A 16,867-nucleotide genomic window follows, 5' to 3' on the forward strand; every position below is an offset into this window, starting at 1 on the left:
AATGAGGCAGCTCGCCCAATATTTGACACCACTCACATGATTTTCGATTGGCTCGGGATCGTCTCCTCTCCCGCGGCTGCGTCCGCTGGCTGGGCCCCTGAGTGGCTGACCTGACAATCCTCTCCATGATCTCGTCTGCTGTGTCATCTGTGCAGCTTACTGGGTCGTCGTTGGCAGAGCACCATGGGGCAACACGACCTAAAACAACACAGTTAAAATGGGTAAGCGAAACGTCTGATGGTACCAAGGTAATAGCATCTCATAACATTCTTTAAAGGGCTAAGTCATTTAGTTAAACTACAAGCAGGCTTAACGACAGACTTGATAAACTGTAATTGTAGTTATTTCTGAATTCAGTTAACTAAACTTGAGGCATCTGGCTCTGTAAATCTCAGAAATAGCATGTCTGAGCAGATATTTGAACTCAGTAGCATTACCTTGGCCTGTAGTACTAATGTAAATCGTTTTTGATAGTACTTTTAGTTTGCATGCTTACTTTCAGCAAATGTTGCTACAACATTTAGCAACATCTTGTAAACAGGATGTCATAATAGGCCCTTGAAAAGCCTTCAGCTGACATTTTGGATCAGCTGAAGTAAACGTAAAACAGGAAGATGTTCTGCTCCTCTTTTATGTCACACTCACATTCCTCCCACAACCCTCCCCTCAGCCTGGTTTTACCAGTTTATTTGTGTTAAAAAAAGTCTTCGTCCTCTATATGCTTTGTCACTGACGATCACCAAATAATTTGTATTCCTCTCCTTAATTTTGTAGTCTGTGCCATGTAATATAAAGCCCCTTCACTATTGTGAATTGGTCTTATGTAAATAACATTTATTTGTAAAATCCAAAACTTAACTAAAAATTCATGGATGACCATTCCCTGCTATAACTTCTCCCCCCTATAACTGAATTGTTGCTTACTGCCTTGAAATGACTGATTAAAAATGAACTGAAAAATAATAATAAGCCATCTGCCTTGACTGGTTGGGGTGAGCAGAGGCACCAAAGTGGTGTATAAACATAGAGATTGAAGAGATTTGCTGCTACATTGCTAAATAGTCCTAATTAAACTTAGGTTTTAGGTAGAATTCCTTCAATAAAGATGAAACAACTGTTACTGTGTTTGACTTGAATAATGCAAATCTAGTTTTCTGGATGGCAGTGGTAAAAATAAGGAAATATTTAAAAGTGTAAAAGCACAAAACGTAAAGGAGAAGAACCTCTGGTGCTACTGGCTCTGGTGCGTGTTCGAAGGCCCGGCACTGTGGATGATCCACTCTCTCCACCCTGCAGGCTACTTTTTAGGACGGCCTTCATGTTCTCGTGTTCTGCTGCATCTTCGGCACTCTGGACACTCTGAGGCTGACTCTCCGGTTTGTCTGAAGGGGCTCCACCAAATTTACCACTCTACAGCAACAGACGGGCACATGAGATTGTGTTAGCAGTATAATGTGACTCAACTCCACGCTCTGAGACCTTTTACGTATGAAAGTCGTCACACAGGTAAACCTTTACAGGTGACAGTGCTTTCTAACCTAAGACAGGAGCGGTTAGGCATTTCAAACACTCTACCCACAACTCTGAGATACAATCTTTTTTCTCCCTCAAGACTGGTTCTTGAAACAATGCTGACATGCCGGGTTCAAGAATTTCCTTATATTTCACCTGAGTATCTGTGAGTTGTTGAAGTTAGATTCAATCAACAGAACATATCATGCAGACACTTCTTTCTGTTCATCGAGTTTCCTCATTCACGCTCGGTCTCTCTTACACACACAGCCTGTCAGTGTCACAATCGACTGTTTTTCCTGATGTTACAACACTTGGTGTTTTCCAAAGTTACAAAAGCGTGTCTAAAAAAACAGGGTTAAATGCAAACACCCATGCACTTGTCTGCAAACACAATTACCTCACTATCATTGTCATCTTCACTCTATGGGGAAAAAAAATAGTAAAAATTACATTTTTGCAGACTTTAAAATAATAGTATAAGTTTTTATATAAGAGTTTTAAGATAAGACAGTGGTGCAGTCTTGTCACCTAATTTTTAGGAAGAAAGCAAATACCAGAAGTCCTTAAATATTTAAACACGTTCTTTTTAATACCTGCATTTTCGTGAGACTTTCATCTCCTAGAACAGGAATGCCAAACTCATTTTACATCTTGGGCCATAATTAAGCCCCCTTTTATCTTAAGTGAGCCAGACTGGTGGAAATACCCTTTCTGTCAGTGTAAAGTAGTTTAACTGTGCATTTAATTGCTGAGATATGTCAATACAAGAAAAAGAAATGCAGTGTTAATATCTCAGTTTTTCAACATGATGAAGAAATGCTGTTGTGGTTATTGAAAGAAATGAGTCAGGATGACTCTTTGGGCTTAAATTGTACAGAATAAATATATAAAATTACAGACAATTCTGGTAGCTCAGTATTAAGTGGAACGATTTGCTAATTCACAGAAAATGCCCTGTTTTACTTATTTATTCTACTGCTGACACATTGTGAAATAAAATAGAAATGTATATAGTAGATAAAATTACTATAGACTTCCCTGTCATGGTTTCCTGTCAACTTTTTATCAATTACTTTCTTACTGCAGCATGAATGGCTTTGGTCTGAGGTGTTTATCAGTAGGAAAAGCTGTACAAGTCCTAAAAATACAGTTAAAAGTCTAAAAACTTATTCCATCCTTTACATTTTCCAAATATGTCCAATGGGTCGGATTGGATTGTCTGCCGGGCTGATTCTGGGCCCCGGGCCTTATGTTTCACACCCCTGTCGTACACCATAAAATCATCACTGCAGATTCAAGCTGTGGAGCCCAGAGGAGCATATTTGACTGAATTTCTTTGTAGGAGTGTGAGCTGAGGAGTGGGCCATCCAGAAATCCAGAGTTTGAATTCTCACACAGTGATTGAATTAGGGACCTTTTGAAGAGCGGGTGTTCTTGCCAGAGCCCGCTGTTGAGTCTGCTCTGACAGTCCGGGGGATTTTAATCATGCGGTGAGGTGTTTGCTCTGGCTTTTCTTAGCTGGCTCCAGCTACAGAATAGGATACACTAAAAACAATTCACTGATTGTTGTTACAGGAACCTATACATGTGAATACCGAGGAGCTATACCGATGTCCTTACAAATGCCGCATTTGGCGCTTTAACCAGATTAAGGATATAAGCAGCGTCTAGGGATGGGCCGTATTGTTTCTCAGAAATCAGAAAGCTCAAACTAAACAAAGACGAGGTTTATGAAATGGAAAAATGTGCGTGTAGGTCGGCTGAAGACGACTTACATCTGTTATCATTTTTCCCCTGGTCTTGTTCCTCTCTCGGTGGTTTGCCCTCTTCTGTTTCTGCTGCAGCACGCGCTCTCTTGTCGTGCGATATTCTAGAGCAAATTCGCTCAGTATCTTGCTAAAGCGGTGTATGCTGACGTCACGTACTGCATACACCGGATGGCCCAAGAACAGCAGGAAAGCATGAAACCTGGAGAAGAGTAGAGCGACAATGCATCATTATACATGCTTTATCATTAACGAGAATTCAAAATCTGATTCCACAGTTATATTTCTAAGATATATAAATTCTGGAAAATGCGTAAGGAAAGCTTTAATGTGTAAAGGATTATCTACATGTGAATGCACCTGTTGATAATTCTTCGATGTACAATCTTGAGTATGATGATCCTCTCTGCACAGTCTTTGAGGAAGTCGGACATTTTTTGTTTCAACGCTGGTTTCATCTCATGTTTTGCAATGACTTTCAGGTGATCCCATGATGCTTTGCACCTTCTCTCCATCTGGGCCAGATTGTCTTGAAGCTGGTCAAAGTCCACCTAACAACCAAGACAGACTTGAGGTGATGTGGCATTGGCATTTATGTCTACTAACAACAAACTATTTTAGATTAGTTGTTAAAGTGAAATTTTAAATGGAACCTTGGTCAAGCGGGTAACAGCGCCAATCTCAGAGTAGAGATCAGTACTGTCTGGAAACTTCTCAACCACGATGGAGCAGGCGTGGTGCAGCAGAGATTGCTTATGAACTGTATCCTTCACCTCAGGGACCTTCTCCAAATAGTTCAGCTCAAAGCCTTTAGCCTAGAGATATATGCAAACACAGGAGCACTCTCAGAGTGTGGGATGGAAACAATGGTCTAAAATTAAAATCAAATGCTGCTACTCTAGGACCAAAACTGCAGTGAACTTCCTCTTTGGCAGAGTCAAGGAAAAAAAAAAGGGAGTTGAAAAGAGCTAAGAGTAGATACGTAGATTCATTAGACTGAAACTACACTCTATTTCAGGGCTGACTGATTATTCTGCTCACCACAGCAAAGCTAAAAAGCCAGAATGAAAGACATAATCCTAATCCTAACGGGATCTCCCCTTGTTCTCCTGCCAGCTTTAAATGGCTTACTGCAAAATATAAATGTGGCCATTATTTACGGTAACTGCCTGTTTTGATGTTGATGACTTATGTTTCCCCTTTGCATGTTTGGCTCGCATATCCCAGAGGTTCATTCATAAATACACCTACTCACAGCTGCATACACACCGAGGCACACGCAAGGGCAAAGAAACACAGATGACAAAGTGAGACAAAAACAAAACAAATGAGGGAAAAAAAAAAACAGAGACACATATGCAGGTTCACACATAAAAAGGCCAGACAAAAAGAAATTCTCAGAAATCCCAAAACCTTCCCTCCCCTTTTCTCTTTTTGACACACACACACACACACACACACACACACACACACACACACACACACACACACACACACACACACACACACACACACAGAGAAAGGACCAGGTTTAGCAGAGGCCTTGACAAGTGTTTTTACTGTAGAAGGACAATATGTGGTGCAGTCAGGCACGCAGAACTCTTGCCAAATCAATAGGCTGTCAGGGGAGGTGGGGGGTGAGGAGCACTGCAGAAAATGTACAAAGCGAGTAAACGCTACAAACGACTTGGAGGTTTACTTACATTGGAGCCATTGAGAAAGTTGCCAATGGCAAGTAACGTGGTCAAAATGTATCTGAGTGTCTTATTTTTTTCCAGCTGATCCATTCCTTCCTTCAAGTCCTGCAAAGGCTCTGCCACTTCCTAAAAGAGCAGGAAAATACAGTCATGAAGCACATGACACATCCCTGCATGCCTATTTTTTTTTTCCAGTGAAGTCTGTTCTTCTCTCATCATACAGATGTACCCCATATAGGAAAAACAAATCTTGTTTAAACTATTCACTGTATATAAAAGGCGGATGAAGTTTCTGGACGTCAAAAGTGAAGATAGTTTGAAAGTGCCTCAAACCTGCATTCTTTCTAGTGGCCAGCAGGGGGAGACCACTGGGTGCAAAAGGAAGTACAGTTGTACTGAAGTCTACTGGAAAGCTGTTGCTAAGCCAAGATAATCACCAACTGGCTGTAGCTTCATATTTACAGATTTCGTGCGATAATTGCTCATATTTCACTAACTAATCGCAAGCATATTTCCTAATATATCCGTTTTTAATTCACAAAATTTAATTTTATTATAAGAAAATTAGAAGCAAAAATGAGATATAATGCACTTTTACTACTGCTACAGGCATGATTGATGCTGACCTTCTCAATAATTTCGTAGTCCATCTTGAATGCCCACAGCTGCAGGCGAGCAGACAGCTCTGTGATGGAGGAGAGGGTGAGAAGGAACTGTTCAGCGCTGCCCAGGGGGATAGCAGGGTTTACCAGCTGAGCTTCCTGGATCTTTTGCTTCTCCTCCTCTGTGGGGATCATTGTGAGTATTTTCTAGTGGCAGGAAGAGAAAAGTTGAGGAGAAGGTGGGAAAACAGGCGTATATATACCATTTAAACACATTGATTTTTTTTGTTTTGTTTTGTTTTTTTACTGTAAATCAGAGTAAATAAAAGAGAAGATTCAATTCAAAATTGCATGACAACAACTAGAAATCAAGCTGATGATCACAATATATCTTAGCATCTCTGTATTCTGATAAGCTGGGGAGTTAAGATGAGTGGGAGAGAGAGGAAGAGTCCATAGGTGTGCGTCATAAGGCAGAACCTTATTAAAAAGACTTACCTCGATGCCTTCTTTGTTTAGTGCGTACTCATCAAAGTTGAGAATGGCAGTCTTGATTGTGCGGGGAGGAGGTAAGACAGTCAAACCGATGTTTATAGCATTGCTGCGCTTTGAGTCCAGGACTATGATCTCTTGCCGTTTGCCATCAACAGCTGCTTTCTACAAGATACAGAATATTATGAGTGTGTAAGAAGTGTGCAAAAATGTATCCAACACATCAACCTTGGTAGAAAAACCTCAGTTATAATTATTTTTTCTTTTTCCTGATTCCCTGTGTGGTCCGTGCTTAAAAGACTTGGATGTCTACATGGCAGTGTTTCATGTGTTACAGTACATGTTTCTTAAAATGTCACAGCTTTCTGCACTTGAAGGCATTATTTTAGAACATATTTTAGTTTCCGGAGCAGGGTTGGCCCCTGAACCTACAGATTTTTGAATCAGTGGATCCTGTAATAACTCTGAAGATTTAAGAATGTGTTGATGTGCTCTGGTCCCATAGTTTACTTTAACATAGAGGTAGGGGTGACTTAATCTAAAGTCCATCTTGTACCGTGTGCTTCCTGATTTATATGAGACAACAAGCACAATTAGCACCAAACTAAATCACAAAATGATCCTTTCAAATAACCAGCTAGGGAGGAGAGCTGCTCTAATAGCAGTCTAGACAGTAATTACCTTCGTGACAGAGAGCTCCTTGGATTTGGACTCAAACAGCTGCTCCAACTTGGATGTGTCCAGTGTAACTGGCTCCAGTTTGGACCAGAGAGAATCCTTACAGAATTTATGACTCTTACACTGCCAGTCCACAGGACGAACCTCATTCCAGAAGAGACGGATGGTCTTCTTCTTCTTCTGGAAGAGAGGAATATCCCCTCGGCTCAGCTGAGGGGATGGCGGAGGGATAGGGGCCATAAATGGTGGAGGTGGAGGCATCATTTTGCCAAGGATGGGAGGAGGTGGGGGGCATCCAAACAGTGGTGGTGGTGGTGGCAGGGCGGTATTGCACGGCAGGGGAGGAAGAGGTGGTATTAGGTCACCTGACCCTGTCGTGCTGTCCATATCTAAAATGTCCATGTCATCCTCATCCTTCAGGTCGGTGAAGTCCATATCTTTGATGCGCAGCTCTCTTGGTTTGGCCATCAACTGGTCCCAGATATAGTCCGACTCTTTCTTTGGGGCTAACGTTGACGAGGCAGCGGGCGATGATTTTTCAGCCTGTTGCTGCTCTTTTGACGTCTCTGCTTCAGGTAGAGATGTCAGGCCTTTGACCAAATTTCCAAACTTCCCCGCCACTGCCCGGACGCTGCCCTGATTGTCCAGATTTCCCACCTCCATCTTTTTCACATTTTCTTCTCTGGCCTGTCTGTGAGCCTCCAGTGTGGAGATCCTGCTAGCCAAACTCGCCACAGAGTCATTCACCTCCTCCTTCTCACATTTACACTTCTCCTTTTCAGATTCTCCCACTTTCCCATCATCCTCAGCGGCCGTCTTCTGAGCATAGAGCATGTCCAGCATGAAGCGTTTCCCGTTGAGAATTTTGTTGCAGTGGTCATTCACATCTGCCTCTTTAATGCACTGAGTCCATTGGCCTGAAGGTATAGAAACAATTTAGATCAAATAGAAGGTAATATGAATAGTTGATCATCAAAGTAAGAAAATAAAATCTGCAAAATGTTTTAACTCTACCTGCTTCGATTTCACGGTTGAGTTTCACCTCCCGCTCCTCTCTCTCCAGAGTGCTACTTGTGGAGGAGATGCTGGATGCAGAGCAGTTGTCCTTTTCATTCACCTCTTCATTCTGCCTCTCTTTTTCACTCAACAGCACACTGTCATCTACATCTCTTTCTGTCACCTGCTCCTTCTCAGACTCCTCCTCCAACTCTACTGCTCCTGCTTCTACATCCGGCTCTCCCTCCTTTACCTTATCAGTTGCATCTGCTTCTTCTTCTGCTGCCTCATCCATACGCTGTCTCCGCTCCTCAAGCTTCACCTGCTCTCGTGTCTCTTCCTTACTCTTGCCTGACTGTCCAATTGAAGCCACCTCTACCGCTACCTTCTCTTCAGCAACAACATCCTCTGTCTCTGTCTGCGACACCGCCTCAGTTTGCTGCTTGTCTGGTTCAGGGTGAGGTGCAGGGGAAGGTTCTAATACTGGTAACTCTGGTGCTGCGCTTTTTATTCTGGTCTGTGGTTCAGCATGTGGGATGTGTTCTGTTCCTGGAAGAGAAATTACGGCAATATTAAAGAAAAATGTTACTTTAAATGTTTCTGTACAGAGTTATGTGCCAACGTATAACTCTGATAGTGTTCAAGAAAAAAAAAAGTTAAAGGAAAATCTAAAAATATATTTAAAATTGCTTCCCGGCATATCATTAAGTGTGCTGATACTGACATTCTCAGACTGAAATACATAAATCAATCACCTAATCCCTTTATACGACTGGCTGAAACACTGCAATGCTTTACAAAAAGTCTGAGAAAAATCCTTCAGCTTCAGCCTTTATCTTCAGTTTAAAGTCACCAAAGAAGCATGCTTTACGAAGATAAACTGAAGGAAAAAAACAAGAAATTTCTGATTACAATCTTACATTAAAGTATCTTGAAATTACTGAGAGTCATTCACTGAGAGTCCATCAGCTGTTAACCTTTGATATCAATCCATAGGAGCTGAAGGCCGAGCGTAAGCACCTCTGCACATCTACATTGCAGTGCAGCTTCAGCCCAGCTTCTCCTTTTGTTGCTTTGTCTGACTTTATCATTTATATAGCGCCAAATCACAACAACACTTGCTTCAAGGTGCTTTATATCGTAACGTAAATATAGATGGTTTCCCTTATTTACTAAGTGGTCACAACAACAGATGAATAAGCACAATTTATTCGGCACAGGTTTTTGTACTGGATGCAACCCTCCCTCTTACACAGGCTTGGAACTGGTACAAGGAGTACACTAGAACCCTATATTATTTGCGTATAAGGCAAATGTGTTAACCACTACACTATGGAGCCATTAAATCACAGCAGATGGAAACAGAATTATTTTTATCAAGTTTTAATGACAGGCCAAGTGAGGGAGACAGGAGCACAAACAGCCAGTATTGTGTCCTTCAGCTGTGTCATCAAGCATTCATTCACTCATTCATGCACATATCTCTCAAGTCCTAATGAAGAATACATGTTTGACAAACAAGGTGTACCCAAACTCTGGTGTGTGATGGTGGAGGTGTCTTCCTGTGAAATCACGGATGAAGGTGTAGCACAGCGGGATGCTGAGCGGCTGGCGGGGTTTGGACTCAAACACAGAGTTATCTCCGTCCGCCCTCTTGTTGGCACTTTGGGGCGCTCCCGCTCAAACTCCTCCGCAGCTACCCGTTCCACAGCCTTGTACCTGCAGTGACAAACAGCTGCTTTTACTTTTATGTGGACACTGCGCTGTAGTTACATGAAAAGCGGTAATGGATAACTGCATAAAATACAGGATGCACAGTAAATTTGTTATTGTGATGAGGATGATGTTTTTTGGGGTAGTGACATCTATATAAGCATAAATCTCCAGCAACTCTAACTATTGAAATATACATGACAGTTTAGACTTTAGAGGTATGATGACCTCATATAACAATGATCAAAAAGTTATGTCAATGAATAGAAGCCATTTACGTTGTCTCATTCCAGGGTAATTACGGAAAATGGAGCCATAGTCCCATTACTCAATGACTGAAATGATGACAAATCATATCCATTTTGATAAAGTTGCCAAAGTTCTCTATAAGATTTTTGGCACGAGGTAACACTTCACATGTCCCTCAAAATTGTGTAAGTTGCATTTTCAAAAAACATGCATGCCAAAAGACAACTACACACTATTCCTGTTAAACGTTGGAACATCTTAAGGCTGAGGCAAATTGTACATCTTATATCTGATCAGATATTAAAATGCTTTTTAGTTTTTAACCTAGCTTCACAGCTGCAGCAGTGCATGCATGTGAAACCCTGAAACAAAGTAACCTCACCTTTCTTCTCTGGCTTGTCTTGCTTCTTCCCTCTTTTCAACATAATCTCGACTGAGACAGAAAGACAGAAACGGATCATGGAGAGCAGGGAGAGCATGGGCAAAAGACAGTTTAAACCTGCATTCATACTACATAAGATTTTTATTTACATCTGATATGTACAAAGAGATCGCCGTATGATGCTCCATCTGCCGTTATTCTCTTTACAGTGTACACCACTGTATGGACAAAAGTACTGGGCTGTGTACACATTAAACTTACAGGAGCTGCTGATGTTGATGTCAGAGGAGGAATTGTGCAGTTACTGGATCAGCAGAGCGTTGGACTTACATGGGATCTCTCGCCACCCCCTCTGTTCAATGCTGGATGTTCAGAGTGGACATAGATGGCCTTTTTTACTCTTGTCAGTTCAAAACGTGAACACTGGCATCCTCGAAAGAGTGGCCTTTATGTTTTAGATGCAGATCCACAGCCAAATTTGTCCTGTTGAGGTGGCTCTTGTATGTTGTGCGATTTATGATGTGGCAGTTTGGTTTCTCCAATGTAGACGTCTGAGCATTGCTCGCCGCACTGCACAGCAATACACTGTGTTGCTTAGCTGGTGTTTGGGAGTTTTGAACCAGTGTTTATCTGAGGGTGTGGCTGGGTCTTAAGTCCACTGGGATGTCATGCTCAGTGAAAATTCTCCTGAGCTTCTCTGACAAGAATGACCTTTAAAATGACCCATTATTTCACAAATGTTTGCAAGGATAGACTCAGTGGTTAGGTGCTTGCTTTTAAACACCAGTGGCAACGGAGTGAAATTAGCTGATTTCAAAGTTTAAGAGGTGTGGCCCAATAATTTTGACCATTTAGTTTATCTGGTTATCCTCACAAAGCAGTTTTTCCTCACACTGGAGAGATACGTGGTCATCTTTAGTGAGTGAAGATGGCCTGTTGTTAACCCGTCTTTAATAGGCTCCACTGTACGGAAGCTATACATCATTTTTTTAATGCTAAGAAGTCACATAAGGGAGGCTAACCTAAAGCGGTTCCTCTCCTCTCTTTCAATCCTCTGCAGTCGCTCCTCTCTTTCCTGGCGTCGCCTCTCTCTCTCTGCAGCCAGAGACTCCTGATGCTGTCTGTATGATAATGTTAGCAGCCCCCCTATAGCAGGTCTGTGAATCAGAGAAAAATAGCAAATAAGACTAAATTATTGCTAATTAAGTGAATGACGTATACTTTGATTTATGCATTTGGAAGTTTCTTCAAAATAAAAGCTTGACAGAGTTATAGTTAACATTAAAAATCGTTTGCATTAGCCGTGTTGCTAACCTGTCAGGTTTGGATTCTGGTGTGGAGGTTGCCGAACTATTAAAACGATGGACGGGTGATGTAGGAGTTTGGTTCTGGGATATGGATTTGACGCCAGGATGTGGAGTGCCATTGCCACTGATTCTGTCAAAAGAAAAGGAAAATATGTGTTGTGCTGAAGACAGACGAAGACACAGAGGTGGATGCACATCATCACCACTAAAACAATTTAAGTAAAGAACTTCAATGTGGCCTCTTAATAAAAACAAAAAGATGAAAAAACCTGACAAATGACGTTTTTTCAGATTTTTTTTGTAAAACAATAAATTTGAGATATTATTAAATATATTTTAGCAAGAAAAATATAATATTTATTAAAGAGCTTGCACATACTTGTGGACTAGCCATTACAAGAACATCAAAAATGATTTTGGTAATTACCAGTACTCTTAATTCCGTGCAGCTATAGCTATGTGCTCTTGCACTGGGTGGTGGTGTAATACATTTCTTAAGCACTGTATGACTTATAACTGTATAACTTAAACTACGGCGACTGTCCCACTAAGGCAGTTCAGCAGCATCACTGTGAGAAAATCCATCCATCAGTTATTGCTCATCCATGTCTGTGTGTGAAAACAGCTCAGCTGTAATTATTATTTTTTTGACTAACTTGCACAACAGTAAAAATGGTATCATTACATTTTCAGTAACTTAAGCAGACCCAATCACTGTTGTACCAAAGGTTTTATACTACTGTTCACCTCTAAAGCTCTTATATATCTTGTTTAACATTGGCCTGTTGACTCCTTGTCTTACCTTTCAGCCCAGCAGGGCTTTCTAGCAGGGCAAGATGAAGGAGATGTATTATCTGTCAGACTGAAGATGTAAGTGAGAGAAAAGTCAAGTCAGATTTGAAAGACTCCAAAGATTAAATATCTAGCTGTTAGTCACATAAAGAAGACAGTTTGAGGAAGGAGGGCTGCAAGACTACAAGACGACAGAGCAGACAGGGACGATACAATATCTCCCTCTGTCTCACTGATTAAGCGTGCAATTTAAAAAGCAAAATCTACCATAATTAAGTGTTCATTTTTTATTGTCCAGTGAACACCATTTGCTACATGCAGAGCAATGTGGTTTCTGTTGCTACAGACCTACAGACTTCAGCTTAAACATGAGCAGAACTACACAGTAACTGTAACCCACAGTAACAATTGAAACTCATTATTGCTCTGACATCATTTATCGCCTTGTCTTGGATTAACTGTGGCACAGAGCCACAATGAAAGACAGATGAGGACTAAATGCAAAATAATGCTTTCCAACATCATGGAAAAGGACGGGGCTTAATAACTTCATGGTGTAGTGCAAGTCTTCAGTGATGGCATTTTCTACAATTATTTGCATTTTTATGATTAAAATGCTGGGTAAAGGTATAGTGAGATATACACAGACAACGGTGATGGAGTGGTTCCACATTGAGAGGTGTGCATGTAAAGTAGTGCTTTCTCAACCCCAAACGACACCTGCCTCTGGTTTAAGTCAGGGGACAGAGGGATGGAAAAGGGGTGGAGAGGCTGGGGTGGACTGATACAGAGGGTGTGTTGAGCTTGCCGCTCTATTCAAAGCAAATTGGAAGAAAGAGTCAGGTGGCTGTGAGGAACACACCAAGGACTAAAGGTCCTCTTTTTAGGTGGAACGGACACAGGAGAAGATGCCCTGGTCTTGACGCTGAGATACTCTCTCTGCCCTTCAGGGTCACTGGCTTTAGGGAGGATGTTGGCCATACACTTTATGTTCAAACACATGTTAGGAGTGTCTGCTACATCTGGAACCGCACTAGGATGACAAAATACAAGAGAGTAGGAGTCGAGAGAGAGTGAAAATAATCCAAAATGGAAGAGAAAGTAGGGAGGTACTGTGTGAATAAAAATGAAGAAACTGTATCACGGTAGTTGGCCTAAAATACCTGTGAGTGCCCTGACTAGAGGAATCAGAGACTGGATGACTTTCATCATCTGCCTCATCCTCATCCTCCTCCTCCTCCTCCTCACCCTCCTCCTTATCAGCCTCATCGTCTTCCTCTTCCTCTTCCCTGTGGTGGGCAAGGAGGGGTTGAGGGTTGAAAGGAGGAACGGGAGGATGCAGGGGAGGCGAGAGAGAAGAGAAATTGGACAAAGACAACGTGAAACCACACAGCAGAAGATGAAAGGGAGAGCACACAGAAATGACGAAAATCTACAGACATGCTTTTCAAGAAAGCATTAAAATTATTAGTGTAGAAGAGAGACATGCCTGAGAAGGTTAGTAGAATTTTAGTGATCCTGGTTTTATGACATGATAAAAGGACAACTTTAATAATACCACTAATACAAAAGAGAAGAAGAGTATTTGATTTAATAAGGAGTGTTAAGCCTGTAGGAGATATGTTGTGTGTTTGAGCTGATAGTTTGGGGGTCGCCATACACGAGTCTGGGCCGGTTTGCTGTTTGGATCTCTCTCAGTTGTCTGGATTTCATTAACAATATGGAAAATTGTGATCTTCAAAGGCGGCTTGAATTTCCTGTGGTGGACTGGAAGAAGCTAGCTAGCATGGTATCATATGACCTGCTGGATTGAATTTAAGTTAACCTGAAGATCTGAGTGCTACCAGGGGTAAGGGGTATGCTTCTTGTAAAAAGCTTGTTAATAATGATTGGGGAGAGAAAGACAAAAAAGAAGACTACAAATAATTTCCAGTTTGCCTCCTGGAGCATGATCTAGAATAAAGAGGTTAAAGTAATGTTCATCAAAAGGATCTGTGCTTTTATCGGGTATAATCCCTTTAAGCATTTAAACAAGGCTGCAATTTGCTTCTTGCCGGAGTCAGCAGATGCAGTCTGTGCAGTCACCAAGGTCTGTCATATATAAAACATGTGGCATGGTGGAGTTTAAGTTCAGTGCACGCCCGCTGAAGGAAGCCTGACTTCAGAGTGAGAGCAGATAGCTCATATCTCGTGTTTGCAAAGGCTTCCTTTTTCCTCGAGCGGCAGGAGAATGTCTGTGACAGAAAATTAATTTAAATGTCACTTTGCTGCAGCAGTCTTCTCTTTGCCATTCTTTAAATTACTATATAATGAAATTCTTTTCCTCAGCTCTGGACAGGGTAGAGCTCCACAAATGAAATATAATACACACTTGTAGTTGGGCAGCCTTCCTGTAAAATAACTCAATGGGAATCATTTGTGATTCCTTTTTACTTGCAGCTATCTTTCAGGCTTTAGATCACCCAGCTGGATGAAACATTTAATAACGAGGTCATGGTCGACCTGCCTGTGCATGTGCTCTGCTCTAGGTCATTACTTAATAAACGCCAAACTAAATCTTTCTTTTAGTGTCCTAATTCTCTTCCACCTCTCCTCTCCTTTTGCAAACTTTACCTTTCACTGATATCTTCATGTTGGCTACCAAAGCGGAGGAAGCCACTTGCACGAGCGTGACTGGTGCTGGGTGATGCTGGGGCAGAAGCATGGCCTCTGCTATTCTGAAGTGAATGTCTCCGGCTGCGTCTTCTCTCCAGGCCTCGCCTCTCATTAGTGCCGCCGACACTGGCCCGCCGGCGGTCCTTTCGCCCACTCGGGGGCAACTGGGTGTCATCATCACCGTCCTCATGACGGAGAGTCATCTAGGTCAAAGAAACAGCGAGTGAATAAAGTATAACAGGGATCTTTACGCAGACGCATTCCCGGCTGATATTTGACTTATTAGACACACTGAGCTTGCTTGTACAGAGATAAAGGTTTGTACTGAAGGCTTCCTGACCTCATAGATGTTGAACTGTTCCACGAGGTCGAGATCAGTGCCTTTTCTGCTTAGGTGTCTCTGGGCCGTGGCTTCGATGCCTTGCTCCTCCAGACAATCCACCATGTCATAGTAGGAGTCCTGGTCTGGTAGGCCTGCCAACGTCTGAGACACGCACAGAAGCAAACACATGCGATTTTCCATCCATCCATTTTCTTAGCTGCTTATCCAATCATTCAAGCTGTCACATGGCAACAGGAAGGGTACACCCTCGATACTTGCCAGGGCTAACACATGATAATGAAACAATAACAAAACTAAACTGATAATTCACCTGCAGAACTGAAGCTAATCTGAGTAATAAATAATGTATTCAAGTAATATATTTAAAAACGATCTGTAGCCAGGCTGTATACCTAAACATATTAGTAGTATGTAAACACATTTTTCTATATCCACAAGGATAATAAACACTGAACACCAGCAGCCCTGTATCCACACTTAAATCATTTTACACTCCTGCAGTTTATTCTTCATTACCACAGTTACTGCAATTTCATATAAGCAACATTTGCAATCCCACAAACACACAAATACAAATGACCTCTCACCTCAAAAGACTTTCTTTGTTATCTCTACATTATTCAGGTGCTGATAAAACAATCTATATACAATATATAAAGGGGGCTTTAAATGTAGCAGATTGGGAAGGAAAACCACTAGAGACAGGCAGGTAAATGCTATACTCCAAGGTAATGCAGAAATAGTTGGTTAAATAGTATCTAAATAGTATTTACTGACCTTATTGATAAGCGTCATTGCGAACACCAGCAGCTCTGTATCCACTCCATCCTTCTCATCAAGGATCTCCATAACATTTGACCACAGTTTTGTACCTGCATCATGAAAACACATACAACACAAGTGTGTATAAAAAGAAAAGTTATTTCAAGGTTTACAAAGATGCTGAACAACTACAAAATCTGAAATCATCCATTTGATCATCTCACAGTTTGTCATAAAAACCGATTTGGCTCCGTCGCTGTGTAGCAATATAAAAAATAAAACTTTTTAAGCCATCTTATTGTGCCAGCAGACTTTGGAGTATGGCTTTCATCTTCCTCTAGAAACACAGCAGTAAAAATGAAAAACAAAAAACGGAGGCGTCTGCATGTGGCAATAAGCAAGGAGCACCGTCTCAGCCATGAAGACCAACTCCTCTCATCGGGAGACAGGGGATCATGTTCAGTCCTCTTACGCAACAGCAGAAGTGACACAGGGATACCTGAGCCCTGCACACAGATGACCAACCCCCTGCTGTATGCCACAGCACAATGCTGAGCTTTTAGGATGGCAGGTAACTGAACCCCAATGCAGGCAGGAGATAGACTCCTTCTCAATAAGCCTCATTCCATGCGTGGCTGTGGCGCGGCTGAGAACAACTGATCGGACCGCGCTTTCTGTGTTTTACTGCTCAGGTTTCACTGAGCAGCCGAGAATTAAAACTTAATGATGATGCTATGTAGCAACAAATCCCAGAGAGACTAAATATAAGGTGAACATATTCAATGATTAAATAGTAGCACACACTGTAGTTTTATGGGGAAGTAAGTGGAATTTATGATTGGCAGACTAGCATATGCAAATAACTCCATTAGCTCCAACATATTACACACTGAATTCACTGACACTCTGGTTAATGCA

The 16,867-nt window shown here is 41.7% G+C and overlaps 1 protein-coding gene across 4 annotated transcripts in view; it reads right to left on the reverse strand.

Moving 5' to 3' along the window:
• Positions 1-16,867, reverse strand: part of fhod3b (formin homology 2 domain containing 3b) — a 91,108-nt gene that overhangs the window by 2,987 nt on the left and 71,254 nt on the right. Inside the window, exons 8-28 of one of the 4 annotated variants that reach the window (XM_040029557.1) lie at positions 15,965-16,059; positions 15,185-15,328; positions 14,803-15,047; positions 13,353-13,478; positions 13,052-13,222; positions 12,200-12,259; positions 11,405-11,527; positions 11,113-11,247; positions 10,091-10,141; positions 9,275-9,465; positions 7,765-8,295; positions 6,754-7,667; positions 6,079-6,237; positions 5,605-5,787; positions 4,985-5,104; positions 3,935-4,096; positions 3,642-3,832; positions 3,291-3,483; positions 1,913-1,936; positions 1,224-1,410; positions 37-198 (exon numbers count right to left, since the gene is read on the reverse strand). In XM_040029557.1, coding sequence (XP_039885491.1) covers positions 37-198; positions 1,224-1,410; positions 1,913-1,936; positions 3,291-3,483; positions 3,642-3,832; positions 3,935-4,096; positions 4,985-5,104; positions 5,605-5,787; positions 6,079-6,237; positions 6,754-7,667; positions 7,765-8,295; positions 9,275-9,465; positions 10,091-10,141; positions 11,113-11,247; positions 11,405-11,527; positions 12,200-12,259; positions 13,052-13,222; positions 13,353-13,478; positions 14,803-15,047; positions 15,185-15,328; positions 15,965-16,059 — 4,167 coding nt within the window. The remainder of the gene's footprint in view (positions 1-36; positions 199-1,223; positions 1,411-1,912; positions 1,937-3,290; positions 3,484-3,641; positions 3,833-3,934; positions 4,097-4,984; positions 5,105-5,604; positions 5,788-6,078; positions 6,238-6,753; positions 7,668-7,764; positions 8,296-9,274; positions 9,466-10,090; positions 10,142-11,112; positions 11,248-11,404; positions 11,528-12,199; positions 12,260-13,051; positions 13,223-13,352; positions 13,479-14,802; positions 15,048-15,184; positions 15,329-15,964; positions 16,060-16,867) is intronic. The other 3 variants (XM_040029558.1, XM_040029559.1, XM_040029560.1) reach the window with 3 other exon arrangements.

Source organism: Simochromis diagramma, unplaced genomic scaffold (genome assembly GCF_900408965.1).
Source record: "Simochromis diagramma unplaced genomic scaffold, fSimDia1.1 OVJJ01000361.1, whole genome shotgun sequence".
NCBI classification, from domain to species: domain Eukaryota; kingdom Metazoa; phylum Chordata; class Actinopteri; order Cichliformes; family Cichlidae; genus Simochromis; species Simochromis diagramma.